The 19131-nt window shown below is 45.7% G+C and overlaps 1 protein-coding gene across 1 annotated transcript in view; it reads right to left on the reverse strand.

The window, feature by feature from the left end:
- The window catches only part of LOC147693352 (transient receptor potential cation channel subfamily M member 2-like), a 3804886-nt gene that overhangs the window by 3374050 nt on the left and 411705 nt on the right, over positions 1–19131 (reverse strand). Inside the window, exons 6-7 of the mRNA XM_086935946.1 lie at positions 7724–7785; positions 4450–4641 (exon numbers count right to left, since the gene is read on the reverse strand). Of these exons, the coding sequence (XP_086792072.1) occupies positions 4450–4641; positions 7724–7785 (254 nt within the window). The remainder of the gene's footprint in view (positions 1–4449; positions 4642–7723; positions 7786–19131) is intronic.

The following is a 19131-nucleotide window of genomic DNA, read 5'->3' on the forward strand; positions in this document are numbered from 1 at the left end:
ACACTGTCATTGCAGAATTATAATATTTTAGCCAGTACCTAATTAGTCATGGTGCAAAGTTGGCCTTGGGGCATGGACTGCTTCAAACGCCTATAGACTATGCGTGTACCGTTCTATGCACCAGCAAACTTGTGTTTTGAACCTTGTATTCCCCCGTCTGTATCCTTATACTTCCAGGAAACTCTCTGTGATTGCCGATTCATTTTTGTACGGAGATATTCAGTAGAATATCCTTATCTATGTACTGTACAAAAAATGAAGCTTGTATAGATTCACTCATTCACTCTCCTTGCAAAACTGTAATCATGCAGTCAGTACCCAAGTAATTATGGAGCAAAGTTGGCACTTAGGTCATGCACTGTTTTAAACCCCTATAGACTATATTTGCAGTCTTCTATGCACATGAAAACTTGTCTTTTATACCTTCAATTTACCCAGTCTGTATCTTTACACTTCCAGCAAACACTCTATGATTGCTTATTCAGTATTGTACTGAGCTATTCAGTAGAATGTGCTTATCTATGTATTGTGCTAAAAATAAAGCTCTTATAAATTCAGTCATACACTCTCCTTGCAGAACTGTAATCATGCAGTCAGTACCCAAGTAATTTTAGTATTTTAGTGAGTCATGCAGCAGTATGTTCTTATGTATGCACTGTTTTAAAAGTGAAGGTGCTATATATTCAGCCAGACAGTCTTCTTGTAAAACTGTAAGCATTCAGTTGGTTCCCAAGTATTCATGCACCAAAGTAGACCTTAGGGCATAAACTGCTTCAAATCTCTATAGACTATGCATCCACTGTTCTATACGCCGGCCAACGTGCCTTGTATACCTTCAATTCCCCAGTCTGTATTGTTACAGTTTCATCAAACACTCATAGAGCAGTATGTGCTTATCTATACATTGTTCTAAAAGTGAAGCTGCTATACAGACACTCTCCTTGCTGAATTGTAATCATTCAGCTAGTACTCAAGTACTCATGGTGCAATGTGGGCCTTAGGGCATGGGGTGCTTTAAATCCCTATAGACTATACATGCACTGTTCTATGCACCTGCAAATTTGCCTTTTATGTGTTTAATTCCCCAATCTCTATTCTTACAGTTCCACTAAACATGCTGTCACTTCTGTTATAGTTTTGTAGTGCATAATTGATCAGTGTGTAGTAATCCATTCAGTACACTAAAAAATTAATCAACAGATGTACAATAAGTAGTACATTCCTAGAGATATGCCAGTTATTGTGTACCGTGACATCAGCACTATGGATGCACCATATTTACAATGTGGGGTACTATGGTGCAAAAACGACACAGATATGTGATGTATTTGTATTGTGAAGGTGACGCATTGCTTGACTTGGGTTGCAAGCGTAACGCAGCTCCAGCAAAGCTCTTGGGGCCCTATGCTCACAATGCTGTGTCAATCTTAACACCTGCTTCAAGCAGGTGCAAGGTTTTGACGCAGCTTAAGCTGAAAAGTGACTGAATGAAATCTTATAGACTTCACTAAGTCACTTTTAGGAGGCGTTCAAGCGCCAGAACACTCCCCCCTCACCCCCCTGCGCAGGAAAGCCTCCTTCTGGCGCAGGGATTTCAATGTCAGATAATGTCTTCCCTTAATATGTTCATTAAATACATAAATATATGTTTTTGAACAATTAGAAACTTTCTCGCTGTACGCGTATGGGGCGCTGTATATGCCGTCACACGGAAACGTGGATGCGACACGTAACGTTAAAGCGCATTCGTAATGATGATTTACCGTAGAAAGTATGGAGCGAACACCATACGCGTACGGTACGATTAACCAAAAAAAAAACAATGAAAAAGGAATTATAAATAATTTAATTGTAATATATTGAAGAAAAAAAACAGTAATAAAAAATAAACTTTTTGAATTTACTTTTGTTATTATTTTACATTAAAAATATGAAATATAACTTAAAAAATAAAATAAATATAAGAATTTGTAATAAAAATGTGGGAAATTAGTACAAAAAGAAAGAAATATAATAATTAACACATTTAAAAATTATCATTTACAAAACCTTTGAAATTCACTGAAAAAACTATAGGTTTGAGCCACGTTATAGTTAGGAATTAGCATTTAAAAAACCTTGCAAATTCACTGAAAAAACCGTAGCTTTCACAATCTGTATAGTTAGGAATTAGCATTTAAAAAACCTTGCAAATTCACTGAAAAAACCGTAGCTTTCACAATCTGTATAGTTAGGAATTAGCATTTAAAAAACTTGCAAATTCACTGAAAAAAACATAGTTTTCACACATGTTATAGTTAGGAATTAGCATTTAAAACAACTTGCACATTCACTGAAAAAAACATAGGTTTCACACATGTTATAGTTAGCTGGACATTTCACTCACAAAACCATTGAAATTCCCCCGTTATAGTTAGTTCAGCTAACTATAACTCGCCCGCCCGCAATGCACTGCTGATGACGTCACATACTACATCACTCATGACATGGTCAGTGACATCACTCATGACATCACTGATGACATCTTAAATGACATCACTGATGACATCACTGATTACACCATCCTTGTGAAAGGGTGGCACACCTCCTCTCACCCTAATATAACCTTTGATACACACACTGAAAAATAGAAACTAACATTTTCAAAACAATGGAAATACCAATACTAGTTAGAACAACCTATTCAGTAATTCAAAAATCTACATACAAATCCACTCATTCACCAACAGTCCTATATAGTCACTCATACATGTACTCACTCATCATATTTCCTCATACACCTATACATCCTGTTACACACCTACACTCATACATAGAGTTACTCAAACACATACTCACACATGCAAATAAACTTTCAAACATCCATTTGCTTGCATATATAGCTATACACACACCGCTACACTTATTTCTACAGAAATGTACACATACTTACTCTCTTAAACAATCACTTTTAGAAACACATACTTAGTTATACAGGAACTCTTCCAATCTCTCACTCTCATATATACTCACTTATATACACCAATACTCACATATAGTAGTTTAAAACATATGTACTTACTCATAGAGACAGTATTGAGACAGTCATTCACGCACTAACACACCTAAACACACACTTATCCACCCATACAGTCCTGCATACATGATGTCTTCAGAACACATACAAACAGTGAGTCACTCATTCATGCATCTATGCGCTAAGTAATATGTAATATCCCCCACCGAACCATATAGACACTCAGACACTCATACTGATACTCAAAAAACCAACTAATAACCTATATAGACACTCATGTAGCTACTCACCAACCCATGCAGCCACTTATTCAAAAAAATGTGAGACTGATACAGATATTTACATATTTAAACATTACTCGCTAACCCATGTATTCACTAAGATACAATTAATCCGTCAGTTATACAATCAATTTTACAAAAAAATCATCCATTTAGACACTTATATACCCATTTATTCTTCCATCGACCTTGAGATATACATATATAAAACATTTAAATTTCAGAAAAACATACATTCACTGGATGATGTCATCAGTGATATCATTTGAGATGTCATGAGTGATGTCATGAGTGATGTCACTGACCATGTCATGAGTGATGTAGTATGTGACGTCATCAGCAGTGCATTACGGGTGAGCGAGTTATAGTTAGCTGAACTAACTATAACGGGGGAATTTCAATGGTTTTGTATGAGTGAAATGTCCAGCTAACTATAACATGTCTGAAACCTATGTTTTTTTCAGTGAATTTGCAAGGTTTTTTAAATGCTAATTTCTAACTATAACATGTGTGAAATCTATGTTTTTTTCAGTGAATATATATATATATATATATATATATATATATATATATATATATATATACAGTTAAATTAACCTGCATTACCCGTATTTTAAAAAAGAAAACAATCTTGCACCAATACCGATGTGGCGCGATGTAAGAAAAAAATGAAAAGTGTGAGCAAATGGTGGATGCGAGTGGTGTGCGTGGCCGCAAGTCGTGCACGCGCACACGCGCGATGGGAAAAGTGAAAGTAGGCTGGTGAGTGGTGTGCAATGTGCGCGCACCATGACAAGAGAGGAAAGCCATATGGCGACTCTGCTTGTCATTGTGCGCATAATCGCAAGCTGGTGGCCAAGCCTTTGGTAGCACTTTTAAAATCCGATACAAAATGTCTCGCAGCGCATGCGCTGACTCAGCAAGACCTAAAAAGCTGAAGCCCCGCTTATGATCAGTGGCTCTGTAACCTTACCTTCCTGATTAACGCAGAGAAACCCTATGTGTGTAGCTGTTGCTCTTTATAAGAATATTAATAAAGACATTCATTAATAAATAAATTAATTAATTCATAATAGTCTTTGGCACTGCCGCACTTTGTGTGCTGGACCAAGTGTCAGGGAAGAAGGAGGGGTGGCGAGAGGGGGGTCTCACCTTCTTTGTCCAATCAATAATCTCTTTTTCGCTGAAGGTTTCAAAAAACAGAGTGCGAAGCTTTTCCCGGATCACGGCCATGGTGATATGTGTGGGGTTCATGTCAGCCACCTGAGCTATGACGTCAGCAACACGTCCCGAGCCCTCCACGACCACACATGGTGTGTTGTTGGTCAAGGAGCTGTGAACAGTCTGTAAGGAAGAAACATGCGGCTTTTAGGAAGTGAGACACTGCAACAGGCACACACACTCCAAGCTACACACGGTTTCAGCACTTACTCTACCCCGATGCCTGTTACTACCAAACAGCAGAGGGGGCCCCATATTTCCTCACACCTCCCGGTCCTGCCACCAGTGCACACAGAACTACACAACGCGTGGGCTGAGGGGTGCTGTGCATCGGTTGAGAGCAGGGTCCTGTGCAGCAAGGAGTACAACAAGAGGAGCAGCACGGGAGCACTGGGTGCAGTGCACCATGGGAGCACAGGGTGCAGTGCAGCAGGAGAGCACAAGGCGCAGTGCAGCAGGGGGGCGAAGGGTGCAGTGCAGCAAGGGAGCGCAGGGTGCAGTGCAGCAGGGGAGCACAGGGTCCAGTGCAGCATGGGAGCGCAGGGTGCCGTGCAGCAGGGGAGCACAGGGTGAAGTGAAGCATGGGAGCGCGGGGTGCAGTGCAGCAGGGGAGCACGGGGTGCAGTGCAGCAGGGGAGCACAGGGTGAAGTGCAGCAGGGGAGCACAGGGTGCAGTGCAGCAGGGGAGCGCAGGGTGCAGTGCAGCATGGGAGGACAGGGTGGTGTGCAGCAGGGGAGCACAGGGTACAGTGCAGCAGGGGAGCGCAGGGTGCAGTGCAGCATGGGAGCAAAAGGTGCAGTACAGCAGGGGAGCACAGGGTGCAGTGAAGCAGGGGAGCACAGGGTGCGGTGAAGCACAGGGTGCAGTGCAGCAGGGGACCGCAGGCTGCAGTGCAATAGGGGAGCACAGGGTAAAGTGCAGCAGGGAAGCACAGGGTAAAGTGCAGCAGGGAAGCACGGACTGCAGGCAACCACAAACTACGTGTTGAACACAACCAACTGAGGTAATTGGACAGGATTGCTACTACAAATAGTGTCATCATTGGCATTTAGTTGTTCCTTAACAACCCAGTTCAACTTTGCTCAAAATATGCTATTTTTCCATTTTACAATTTAGAGTACGAGAAACGATCGTATATATACTAATTTTTTAAAATCAAACAAATCCCTGGTGGATCGAGTTTGGTAACTTTATTTCATATGTACAATTGTTGTGAAAGGTATTTACGGTTTTCCCATTTGAGGATTGACTCCTATTTCACAAAATAAAGACGGAATGTCTTTAGGGATCTATTTCGAGAAAATTATCAAAGAATAAGTGAGATTTACTGTGAATGCATGTTTTTTTCAGAGATATTTACGGTAATCCTGGTTGCCAGCAACGTTAAATAGCAATATTTAAATGCATTCTTTTAATTTTTACTAAGTGTGCCTATTTCGGGGACATCCGGGTTCGGAAATTCATCAGGAAAAACCCTTCCCACGCTAGGTCAAGTAGTCGAAGGTTCACTCACGCTGTCAAAATTCTTTACGATTTTGAAATATTTCTATGCAACGAAAATAAAAAATCTACCGTACACAAGTCTTTTATAAAACCTCTCTACCGATTCCAATAAACAAATTGGTCCCAACAGTGAACCAAGCAACACGCCTAGTGCTTCACAGGGGGCTGTTTGACAATCACGTTCAACCTTTAGGACAGAGACAGCAGCAGCATAATAGAACATTTCTTTGCACAGTCACGACCTATCTGCCTGACAGTTCTTTTCACGGTCTCACTCCAAGATTCTTTCTTTACAAAAGCTGATTATGTTAAAAAAATAATAATAATAATAATAACAGAGAACAAACATATTTTGCTTTTACGCAAGAGAACAAGATTTGGCCAGGACAGGAGCGAGCATGCGCACACACACAGCTGAAATAAAAACAAACTGGAGACTGGTGCACGCCCGCCCACCATCTGTCTTCAATTACCGTGAGCCATGACAGCTGGTAATTGAAGGCAGATGACCTTCTGCTGCGCGTGTCCGAACAGAATATGCAGGAAGTGGAGAAACTCTACAGACTATGGCCTATTGCGTGCTGCCTTGTAAAAAAAACACAGCCCTGCGAGGGCCAATCGCCATGCAGCTGCCATAAATAAGGAACAAAATTCACGCGCTTCACTGGAATTCGTAGGTTAGACTTTCGAAGTCCTCTCTAAAGGACTCTGAGGCCACACCCACTTCGTGGGATGTAGGCCGAGCCCTAAAAATGACACTTTAGCAATACAAATGTCAGAATGCAAACATCATTGACATTTACGACAATGATAATCTGGAAGCCGAAGTAGTCACGTGGTTTGAGATCTGGTCAACGAAGGATGAGCAGTTTGACAATGGATTTCTGGATATGCTAAACCGCACAGATTTATTTCCACCAGTCCAGCAAGCAATGCTCATTACTCTCATATTACCAATGACCACTTGTACAGTGGAAAGGTCTTTCAGCACAATGAGAAGTGTGAAAACCTGGTTGAGGTCGGCAATTGCAAGAGACAGCTTATCGGGTTTCTGCTGGAAGAGCATATATATTGAGAAAAATTTGATGAAAACAAACAACAGCTGACTGAAAACGTAACCAGTGAACAAAAACTGTATAAAACTACTCATTGAAAACTGTATTTGTTAAATGTGAGCAAGAGTGTAGATGTTTGCATTTGCTAACCTGCAACAGTTATCCATTTAATTTGATTTAATTTCCAATTTGGATGAGAACAGACTGGTTTTTATTTGTATATATAAGTTAATATATTTAATTTTATTTATTTTAATATATTTAAGTTTTCAAAATAAATACATTTGTCATATATTTTAACTGTCATTCGTTTGTGCACGTTAACATCAAATGCTGATTCTACATGTCTCTTTTTATTATTCAGTTATAGCGCCTTGATCATGTGTGTATGAATAATGTGGTACATTCAATAGTGCCGACATAAAAACATCAGAAATTGCTAATCAGACAATATTAGCTTGATCCTTCTATTAAGACTTTGCATCAGGTTTCTCAACCGTTTGCATGCTTGCGCTCTATGTGATAATGACTATGCCCCTGCTTAAAATTGCTACCAGTCGGCTGGTGTCCGGCTCAAATCTCTCTTCCACCTATTCCGTTTTCAGAAATCTTTGTTGTGCTCCTTCCCCCATCCAGCAATACTTACATTTAGGATGACCGGACCTCCCGCCAATACCACACACACAATGGGGATCTTCGTGTCCGCCCCTAGAACAGAAAAACTATTTGTTACAATATGAAACAAAAAGCCAATCACACAACAAAAAATAATATCTGACCACAGAACAAAAAACGCATTACAGTATGAAACCAACCCTACAACAGAAAACACATTGATTCTGAATGAAACACAGAGCTACCCATGAAATTGAAGGAGCAAACTATTAGATTATGACATACACTAGCCTCTACCTGGTTTCTCTCACAGACATATTCCAAACGGGTCCTTTCCTTGAAATTTATTTTGACTAGACCCCCTTCAAGGAAAGCAGTAGCTAAGACACATAAGGCTGAAAGTAATCTTGGTACACAAAAGCGTGCTGTAATGCCCAAAAATCACTAATAGCTGCATTAAAAATAATAATTTGCCAGAGGTGCATGCCTTAAGGGGCCTATACAGGAAAACAGCTACTTGAGTTCCGACAGCATGGGAGGAAGCATGCCGGAGGGATCTGGAATCGGCTGCTAAAATGTGGGACAATTATTTGTTCTGGAAAATAATTGCCAATGGGAGTAAGTTAATAAGAGTTTTCTAGAGGGCACAAATACCGAGGTGTCTTGACACGAAGTAAACTTCAAGGACAGCAAAGAGAAACGGATGACTTTCTTGACAGTGAGAGTAAGGAGCCAAGTTTTTAAAGATTTCCTGAAAAGGACAAGGCTTGATTGGGATCTTAATACAGGGTTAAAGAATTCCACAATTTGCTGCCCAGATAGGACAAGCTCCTACCCCCTTTTTAGGTCTCGCACAGAGCAGCGCATGGCTGCCTCTACGAGGCATCAAGTAATTAGTATTACTACTGAACCTCCACCCCTTTTTTCCTCTTTGAAATTTTGTTGGTTGCCATAGGTGGAATCTTGGATAACTTACACTGCTGACTGTTTTCTTTTAATTTAGAGACTACTTTTGTTCTTTGCTGCTTGCATTTCCACATGTATTACAAAAAAGATGCCTACAAGGGATTTTTTAGAAGTACACATTTTTGCAGTAAGACACAGCCTCTATTGTTGAGACTTGAAAGCTGAATGAATCAGATACTGCTCTTGTTGTATTGTAAGCTGTTTCAAAACTCCATAAAGACTACCACACTAGCCCCATAGGAATTGAACAGTTGAGAAAATTTTAAACAATCAATGTAGTATTATTCACCAAATGAATCATTAGAAAACAATGTAAAGCAACACGGACAAATATGTTTTCATGGAAAAGTTATTATTTATATTTTGCATTCAAATGTAAGGGTACATAATCAAAAGTAATTGCATGTAAATCTTAGGTACGTGGAAAAAACAAAACAATCCATTAGTACATAAGAAGCAATCCAGTCTTTGAACAGATATATATAAAATTGACTTCTTTTTAAAAATAAAATAGAAAGTCAAACAATAGAATGAAGACTTGGACTGGTGTGTCGACGTTTCGGTCTCACTGGTAGTATCCAAAAACCATCATCAGGACAAAAAGTTTTATGCAATGTGGATGTCCCTTCTAGTAAACATACGAAAAAGCTATGAATGAAGATGGCTGCAGCTCAGCCTAATGGAAGGTATTCTATGTCAGAGGGTCATAGCCTTAAGGGAGCGCCAAATCTCGCCTGTGGTTAAATCCGAACAGGTAATATCCTTGTGCTTAGTCTCAAGGTTCAATTGTTCAAAAGAAATGAAATGCCGGCGTAGCATCCGCATGAACTCGTCAGCGTCAGAGCGAAACTGATGCGCATCAGTTTCGCTTTTCGGATTTAACCACAGGCGAGATTTGGCGCTCCCTTAAGTATGTTTACTAGAAGGGACATCCACATTGCATAAAACTTTTTGTCCTGATGATGGTCTTTGGATACTACCAGTGAGACCGAAACGTCGACACACCAGTCCAAGTCTTCATTCTATTTTTTGACTTTCTATTTTATTTTTAAAAAGAAGTCAATTTTATATATATCTGTTCAAAGACTGGATTGCTTCTTATGTACTAATGGATTGTTTTGTTTTTTCCACGTACCTAAGATTTACATGCAATTACTTTTGATTATGTACCCTTACATTTGAATGCAAAATATAAATAATAACTTTTCCATGAAAACATATTTGTCCGTGTTGCTTTACATTGTTTTCTAATGATTCATTTGGTGAATAATACTACATTGATTGTTTAAAATTTTCTCAACTGTTCAATTCCTATGGGGCTAGTGTGGTAGTCTTTATGGAGTTTTGAAACAGCTTACAATACAACAAGCAGTATCTGATTCATTCAGCTTTCAAGTCTCAACAATAGAGGCTGTGTCTTACTGCAAAAATTTGTACTTCTAAAAAATCCCTTGTAGGCATCTTTTTTGTAATACTACGATTGCCCAAGCCCACAAGGGTTTATTGGGTTACCCACCCCCTACAATCAGTCTGCATTTCCACATGTGGCAGTTTCCTGTCCACTTCATAGGCTGTGTATTCATTTACGTTTAATATACACAAGATCTCGGTTTATTTATAATTAAATGATGCTGCCCAGGTCCGAACCCTGTTCTCCTGCTCCAAAATCCGCAGCGTCATATGTTGAGTAACCTCCTCGCACCGTTTGTATTACTTTGTTTTAGCTGCACAATCTTTTCATTTAATGGCCGCCCCCAATACCTTGACTGGAGCTGCTTTGGAGGTTGCTTTATGTTTTTTAGTGTAACCCTCCCACCTTGCTGGTTATCAGGGGCCTATGCTTTGTGTTCAGAAGGGCTGGGTGAATCCTGATTTTTTTTAACCTTCCGCCGACCAGTAAAAGCCCTGTGAGTTGTTTATATATTTTTTTGCTTTTTTTTATATAGCACAAGCTCGATCAGCAGATATTGGAGCGCTTTACATGCATACATTAGAAAGAACGCATACATTTTTGGTAGGTGCGTGGAGAATAATTTATTCATGACGTAGGAGTGGGCGGAGTCAAGGCTGCTCTTGTAACTTCTCACTGGTGGCACCCATGTTCAGTGAATGCCCTTACCCGGGGGCATTATCCGTGTGCGCCGCTATTACTGGGCAGCAAGATCCTCCCGCAGTGGTGATGTTTTGCGCAAACATGTCAATTGACCAGCCACGAGTCTGGCTTGTATAGAGTGCTCGAGGCTGCCACGAGCCTTGCTTGTCTAGAGTGTTTGATGCTGCCACGAGCCTGGCTTGTCTAGAGCGCTCGGGGCTGGCACGAGCCTGACTTGTCTAGAGTGCTCGAGGCTGCCACGAGCCTGGCTTGTCTAGAGCGCTCTGGGCTGGCATGAGCCTGACTTGTCTAGAGGGCTCGAGGCTGCCAAGAGCCTGGCTTGTCTAGAGGGCTCGAGGCTGCCACGAGCCTGGCTTGTCTAGAGTGCTCGAGGCTGCCACGAGCCTGGCTTGTCTAGAGTACTCGAGGCTGCCATGAGCCTTGCTTGTCTAGAGTGCTCGAGGCTGGCACGAGCCTGGATTGTCTAGAGGGCTCGAGGCTGGCACGAGCTTAGCTTGTCTAGAGTGCTCGAGGCTACCACGAGCGAGTGCTCGAGGCTGCCACAAGCCTGGCTTGTCTAGGGTGCTCGAGGCTACCACGAGCCTGGCTTGTCTAGAGTGCTCGAGGCTGCCACGAGTGAGTGCTCGAAGCTGCCACAAGCCTGGCTTGTCTAGAGTGCTCGAGGCTACCATGAGCCTGGCTTGTCTAGAGTGCTTGAGGCTGCCACAAGCCTGGCTTGTCTAGAGTGCTCGAGGCTGCCACGAGCCTGGCTTGTCTGGAGTGCTCGAGGCTGCCACGAGCCTGGCTTGTCTAGAGTGCTCGAGGCTGCCACGAGCCTGGGCCTGGCTTGTTTAAAGTGCTTGAGGCTGCCACGAGCCTGGCTTGTCTAGAGTGCTGGAGGCTGCCACGCGCCTGGCTTGTCTGGAGTGCTCGAGGCTGCCACGAGTCTGGCTTGTCTAGAGGGCTCGAGGCTGGCACGAGCTTAGCTTGTCTAGAGTGCCCGAGGCTGCCACGAGTGAGTGCTCGAGGCTGCCACGAGCCTGGCTTGTCTAGGGTTCTCGAGGCTACCACGAGCCTGGCTTGTGTAGAGTTCTCGAGGCTGCCACGAGCGAGTGCTCGAGGCTGCCACAAGCCTGGCTTGTCTAGAGTGCTCGAGGCTACCACGAGCCTGGCTTGTCTAGAGTGCTTGAGGCTGCCACAAGCCTGGCTTGTCTAGAGTGCTCGAGGCTGCCACGAGCCTGGCTTGTCTGGAGTGCTCGAGGCTGCCACGAGCCTGGCTTGTCTAGAGTGCTCGAGGCTGGCACGAGCCTGGGCCTGGCTTGTCTAGAGTGCTCGAGGATGCCACGAGCCTGGCTTGTCTAGAGTGCTCGAGGCTGCAACGAGCCTGGCTTGTCTGGAGTGCTCGAGGCTGCCACGAGCCTGGCTCGTCTAGAGTGCTCGAGGCTGCCACGAGCCTGGCTTGTCTAGAGTGCTTGAGGCTGCACGAACCAGGCTTGTCTAGAGTGCTCGAGGCTGCCACGAGCCTGGCTTGTCTAGAGGGCTCGAGGCTGGAACGAGCTTGGCTTGTCTAGAGTGCTCGAGGATGCCACGAGCGAGTGCTCGAGGCTGCCACGAGCCTGGCTTGTCTAGGGTGCTCGAGGCTACCACGAGCCTGGCTTGTCTAGAGTGCTCGAGGATGCCACGAGCGAGTGCTCGAGGCTGCCACAAGCCTGGCTTGTCTAGAGTGCTCGAGGCTACCACGAGCCTGGCTTGTCTAGAGTGCTCGAGGCTGCCACAAGCCAGGCTTGTCTAGAGTGCTCGAGGCTGCCACGAGCCTGGCTTGTCTGGAGTGCTCGAGGCTGCCACGAGCCTGGCTTGTCTAGAGTGCTCGTGGCTGCCACCAGCCTGGGCCTGGCTTGTCTAAAGTGCTTGAGGCTGCCACGAGCCTGGCTTATCTAGAGTGCTCGAGGCTGCCACGAGACTGGCTTGTCTGGAGTGCTTGAGGCTGCCACGAGTCTGGCTTGTCTAGAGTGCTCGAGGCTGCCACGAGCCTGGCTTGTCTAGAGTGCTCGAGGCTGGCACAAGCCTGGGCCTGGCTTGTCTAGAGTGCTCGAGGATGCCACGAGCCTGGCTTGTCTAGAGTGCTCGAGGCTGCAACGAGCCTGGCCTGTCTGGAGTGCTCAAGGCTGCCACGAGCCTGGCTCGTCTAGAGTGCTCGAGGCTGCCACGAGCCTGGCTTGTCTAGAGTGCTTGAGGCTGCACGAGCCTGGCTTGTCTAGAGTGCTCAAGACTGCCACAAGCCTGGCTTGTCTAGAGTACTCGAGGCTGCCACGAGCCTGGCTTGTCTAGAGTGCTCGAGGCTGGCACGTGCCTGGCTTGTCTAGAGGGCTCGAGGCTGGCACGAGCTTGGCTTGTCTAGAGTGCTCGAGGCTGCCATGAACGAGTGCTCGAGGCTGCCACGAGCCTGGCTTGTCTAGGGTGCTCGAGGCTACCACGAGCCTGGCTTGTCTAGAGTGCTCGAGGCTGCCACGAGCGAGTGCTCGAGGCTGCCACAAGCCTGGCTTGTCTAGAGTGCTCGAGGCTACCACGAGCCTGGCTTGTCTAGAGTGCTCGAGGCTGCCACAAGCCTGGCTTGTCTAGAGTGCTCGAGGCTGCCACGAGCCTGGCTTGTCTGGAGTGCTTGAGGCTGCCACGAGCCTGGCTTGTCTAGAGTGCTCGAGGCTGCCACGAGCCTGGGCCTGGCTTGTCTAGAGTGCTTGAGGCTGCCACGAGCCTGGCTTGTCTAGAGTGCTCGAGGCTGCCACGAGCCTGGCTTGTCTGGAGTGCTCGAGGCTGCCACGAGTCTGGCTTGTCTAGAGTGCTCGAGGCTGCCACGAGCCTGGCTTGTCTAGAGTGCTCGAGGCTGGCACGAGCCTGGGCCTGGCTTGTCTAGAGTGCTCGAGGATGCCACGAGCCTGGCTTGTCTAGAGTGCTCGAGGCTGCAACAAGCCTGTCTTGTCTGGAGTGCTCGAGGCTGCCACGAGCCTGGCTTGTCTAGAGTGCTCGAGGATGCCACGAGCGAGTGCTCGAGGCTGCCACGAGCCTGGCTTGTCTAGGGTGCTCGAGGCTACCACGAGCCTGGCTTGTCTAGAGTGCTCGAGGATGCCACGAGCGAGTGCTCGAGGCTGCCACAAGCCTGGCTTGTCTAGAGTGCTCGAGGCTACCACGAGCCTGGCTTGTCTAGAGTGCTCGAGGCTGCCACAAGCCAGGCTTGTCTAGAGTGCTCGAGGCTGCCACGAGCCTGGCTTGTCTGGAGTGCTCGAGGCTGCCACGAGCCTGGCTTGTCTAGAGTGCTCGTGGCTGCCACCAGCCTGGGCCTGGCTTGTCTAAAGTGCTTGAGGCTGCCACGAGCCTGGCTTATCTAGAGTGCTCGAGGCTGCCACGAGACTGGCTTGTCTGGAGTGCTTGAGGCTGCCACGAGTCTGGCTTGTCTAGAGTGCTCGAGGCTGCCACGAGCCTGGCTTGTCTAGAGTGCTCGAGGCTGGCACAAGCCTGGGCCTGGCTTGTCTAGAGTGCTCGAGGATGCCACGAGCCTGGCTTGTCTAGAGTGCTCGAGGCTGCAACGAGCCTGGCCTGTCTGGAGTGCTCAAGGCTGCCACGAGCCTGGCTCGTCTAGAGTGCTCGAGGCTGCCACGAGCCTGGCTTGTCTAGAGTGCTTGAGGCTGCACGAGCCTGGCTTGTCTAGAGTGCTCAAGACTGCCACAAGCCTGGCTTGTCTAGAGTACTCGAGGCTGCCACGAGCCTGGCTTGTCTAGAGTGCTCGAGGCTGGCACGTGCCTGGCTTGTCTAGAGGGCTCGAGGCTGGCACGAGCTTGGCTTGTCTAGAGTGCTCGAGGCTGCCATGAACGAGTGCTCGAGGCTGCCACGAGCCTGGCTTGTCTAGGGTGCTCGAGGCTACCACGAGCCTGGCTTGTCTAGAGTGCTCGAGGCTGCCACGAGCGAGTGCTCGAGGCTGCCACAAGCCTGGCTTGTCTAGAGTGCTCGAGGCTACCACGAGCCTGGCTTGTCTAGAGTGCTCGAGGCTGCCACAAGCCTGGCTTGTCTAGAGTGCTCGAGGCTGCCACGAGCCTGGCTTGTCTGGAGTGCTTGAGGCTGCCACGAGCCTGGCGTGTCTAGAGTGCTCGAGGCTGCCACGAGCCTGGGCCTGGCTTGTCTAGAGTGCTTGAGGCTGCCACGAGCCTGGCTTGTCTAGAGTGCTCGAGGCTGCCACGAGCCTGGCTTGTCTGGAGTGCTCGAGGCTGCCACGAGTCTGGCTTGTCTAGAGTGCTCGAGGCTGCCACGAGCCTGGCTTGTCTAGAGTGCTCGAGGCTGGCACGAGCCTGGGCCTGGCTTGTCTAGAGTGCTCGAGGATGCCACGAGCCTGGCTTGTCTAGAGTGCTCGAGGCTGCAACGAGCCTGTCTTGTCTGGAGTGCTCGAGGCTGCCACGAGCCTGGCTTGTCTAGAGTGCTCGAGGCTGCCACGAGCCTGGCTTGTCTAGAGTGCTGGAGGCTACCAAACGAGACAAGCGGGAGGTATTATTTGCACGGATCCCACGTGTGCACTTCATGGATCTGCGTGGGATGCTCCTTAACCTGGAAACACTGATCACTTCCTAACTAGTGATGGTGAAAGACGCCAGATTTCTTTGGCAGTATTTGCTCTTGTGGATAAGGCCGTAAGATTTAGCAGGTAGGAGAGAAGCGTCACGTTTCTCATGATTCACATAATGTCGTCTGACTGTTTGCTTTTTTACAGCAGCGCACAATGTGGCCGAGAAACGACCAGGGCAGCTGTAATAATGTTGTGGCAAGCTACTCGCTGTTTTGTTTATGCAATTTGCACGTATGTCACGAAGTCAGTTGTGGGAAGCGGGTAGAGTAGCAGAAAACAGGTAGATGAATATTAATTAACTTTGAGTAAGGATGCATTTTCCATTCTTTCCCTTTTCAGTAATGAGCTTCCTGTGCGTGGCAAGATGAACCCTACATTTCTGCAAACTAAAGTAGGCCCAGGGCAGGCACACTTTGCAGTGGCAGGCAGTAAGTGGTTTGAGTATTGAGTTCAGCCTGGGGCCATCTAATGTTTCTGCCTTTGTGCACTTCTACAGGGTGTGAACCCCAGAGGCTGGGCCCCTGTGTATCGTTTGGGAGACTGGTGCTATAGCAGCTCATTCTCCGCAATGCCATCAGAGCGAAACGTTTCTCCTCCTAGAGGTGTATTTGATAACCTGATGTATTCTGGGTGTTGTAGTTGGTTTGACTAATTGTGCATCTGCAAACTCTGATATGTAGCACAGTCTGACTGGAATCGCTGAGCTATGACAAGGAGTAAGGTGCAAATTCTAGTGTCTTATTAATGGAATTTGCTTGTGATCTGTTATCTATGAAGTTGTTTTTGTTGCAAACATGTGCATGCCGCCTTAGATGGCAATCATTTTGTATCATCTTCAAAAGTTAAATGGCTATTACATGTTTGTTAAAATAATTCAATAAAATACACTGGTTTGCAAGTGCCAGACCTCTTGGCTTTGACATGGCCTGTTTGTTATAAGTATTTGCCTGATTTATAGAGAGGAAACCAACCCAAATGGCTGTCAGTTTGGCGGCGGGTGTTTGGCAGGATGGAGATAAATGTGCCTTGATCTCCCGGGAGGGTGGAGAGGGCTGTTAATTTGGGGGGGGGGGGGTTTGGCAGGGTTGAGATAAATGCGCCTTGATCTACCGGGAGGGGGGAGAGGCTGCTCAGATTTGATCTGGGTGGCTTGAGCTGGACCACCCTGGGATTTTGGCCTTTTGAAGTCTGATGGGATACTTGTCCTTAAAGAGTGGGGCAAAGGTGACATGGGGTTGTTTAGCTTGTATTTGCAGACAAACTGTTGTATTAATGAGCTGTTAGTTTCAGGGCGCTTCTGGCAATCATGTTTTTTAAGAGGCATTGTTGCAGGAGTAGATAGGCCACGTACACCTGAGACTTTAGTAAGGTGTTAGTTCCACACATGATTTTCATGCTTATTGGCCTGTGAACAGCAGTAAAGTAATCCACAAAACACTTTTTTCACCCTGAGCCAGCGCGAGCCCCACTGATGAGCACAACACAGGCTTAAGTTGATGCTGCAGTAGAGGAGCATGGCGTAGGAGACAATAAAATTCTGGGGGGGACAGGGACAACCTTGTGGACTTTCCGCCCGTTAAACAAATACAGTCGCATGGTTTTGCAGTGAAATATTGAGAAAAGCAGGCATGTAGTCACAGTTTGCATGTATGCTTTATTGTTATTTACATTCACATAGTGATCAGACCAAATGTTAAAAAAACATATATATGAATTTTGCATCTTCATGCACCAAGCCAAAAAAAGGCCGCTGACTTCAGGTGAGGGCGTCATGTTTGTAAGTGCATTACGGTTTGAAAAGTACCTGCTGCTGCATTCCTGGTCTCCAGCAATTTTGGGGCAACAGTAAAAATGTGAATATAACTTCGGTGATTAATTATCTTTATTGAGAGAGATCAGAGGTCTGACTACTGAAAGTTTTAACTCATGGTAAGGTAGCCACAATGTGTTAATATGCCTGCTGCAAAGAACGTGTACTAGACAGATCACAAAATGCATATAATGTAAATAGGTCAGTGAGTTACTGCTTTTGTCTGAGAGATTCTTTTGCTATTTGCAGTTTATAAGTTAAAATCCTAAAATTGAACAGTGAGCTATTAAACGTCATCAAAGAGCTGCATGAAAACTGCAAGGTATAGATTAGAATGTTATGATTTTTACCCAGTCTTTCATTATCCTAAGGTTGGAAAATGGGTTCATTAGGATGGAAATCCTTTCTGATTATTAAAGAGAACCCCCAACCATGGTGTTATGTTTTAAATTCTGGGTTTGTGCTTCTCTAGTGTTGCAAAGCCATCTGTGCCTTGTGCACTCCCTAACTTTTTGCTGACTTGTACTGGTGGTACCACACTCTGACTGACCCTGGCCTCTGACTAACCAGGCCCAGGGCCAGTGCTATGCTGAAAAGAGACACTTACAACTACAGTAAAAACACCTACATACAATAGGGTGCACTATGGGTTAGGGTACCTCCATGATTGACATGACCTCTCCTGTACACCCCTAGTACATAATAGGGCATGAGGATTGAAACTACCTTAAGGTCCCTAGTATATATTAAGGCATAGTGGTTTAGAGGGCAGCAGCCCTTCCTACACTTGCATGTGTGCACTACTGTACCCTGAAGTCAGTTTAAAAGCAGGCCCGTGTTGGAGGACTGCTTTTAAAATGCAAATTGTGCCCAATCTTGACTTTTGGGTTTGGGGCACTTACAAATTGATAAACTACAATGTTAGGGCATATTAGATATCCCCAGGGGTTTCCCTAGGTATCCCAGGGGTTAGAGGTCAGGTATCTACAAGGAGGACCCTTATAAAATGAGTGTTATATGCCCTGGGAATAGTGAAATTGCACATTTCACTGCCTACATTGTAGTATAGTGCTTCCCAAAATCGGCTTTTGTGCTAGGAGCACTGTGAAGTGAGGATCTGCAATATTTTGCTATAATCAGAACCCCTAAAGTCTTTCCTATATATTCTAGGGGTGGGGGTCCTGTAGGTATAAGGAGGATCCTTATATAGGCCCTGGTATTGGAGAAATTGGGCAGTTAATTGTTCCATTGCAGATCCCCAGCCCATAGGTTAACATTGCAAGAGGTTATTAATTAATAACTGGAGAAAGGAAAGCCATACAACAAGGATTAAAGGACTCAGAAGAATGGTAATGATAAATACAACAATGTGGTATGGTTGAATGTATTCTAAAATGTACAGACAAGAAGTTATAAGGCTTTTTTGTCTACAAGCCACAATTCAGCCCTCTAGTGCCCTGCCTTGATTTGTCAGAGGTAGGTTGATTGGACTGGCTGTTTGACGAGGTGATAAATGACCCCTAGAGTTAGGAGGCCTGTCTGGGAGTAGAGGTTGCTGGGGATAGGAATGCCAGAGCCAGGGGGAGGGGTAGTAAACAATGCTCTTCAAGAGAAGGAGACAGGCTGGAAAAATCACTTTCATTTACACCTCTCCCACAGCCAGATGGGGGGATTAAGGAAGAATTCCCAGATGTAAGGGGAGTGGACCTAGGTAGATGAAGCCATCCTGTAGGCTGGTTTAGTTATTTCTGCTCCTTTTGCTGGAAAATCAGCCATGGCGAATTTTGGAGAAATTGTGCTCTCTTTGGGTAAAATAATGCCACACGTTAGAGGATGTGGTCATACCCTGGAGCATTGCCCTGCACCTCATTGGACAGGAGTGTCATCCTTCTTGACCCAGAGAACTTGGAATAAGTATCTGAAAGGGACAAAGCCTCTCGGATGATGCTGCTTCAAACTTGG

The sequence above is a fragment of the Lissotriton vulgaris genome, chromosome 8 (assembly GCF_964263255.1).
Source record: "Lissotriton vulgaris chromosome 8, aLisVul1.2, whole genome shotgun sequence".
In the NCBI taxonomy this organism is placed as follows: Eukaryota; Metazoa; Chordata; class Amphibia; order Caudata; family Salamandridae; genus Lissotriton; species Lissotriton vulgaris.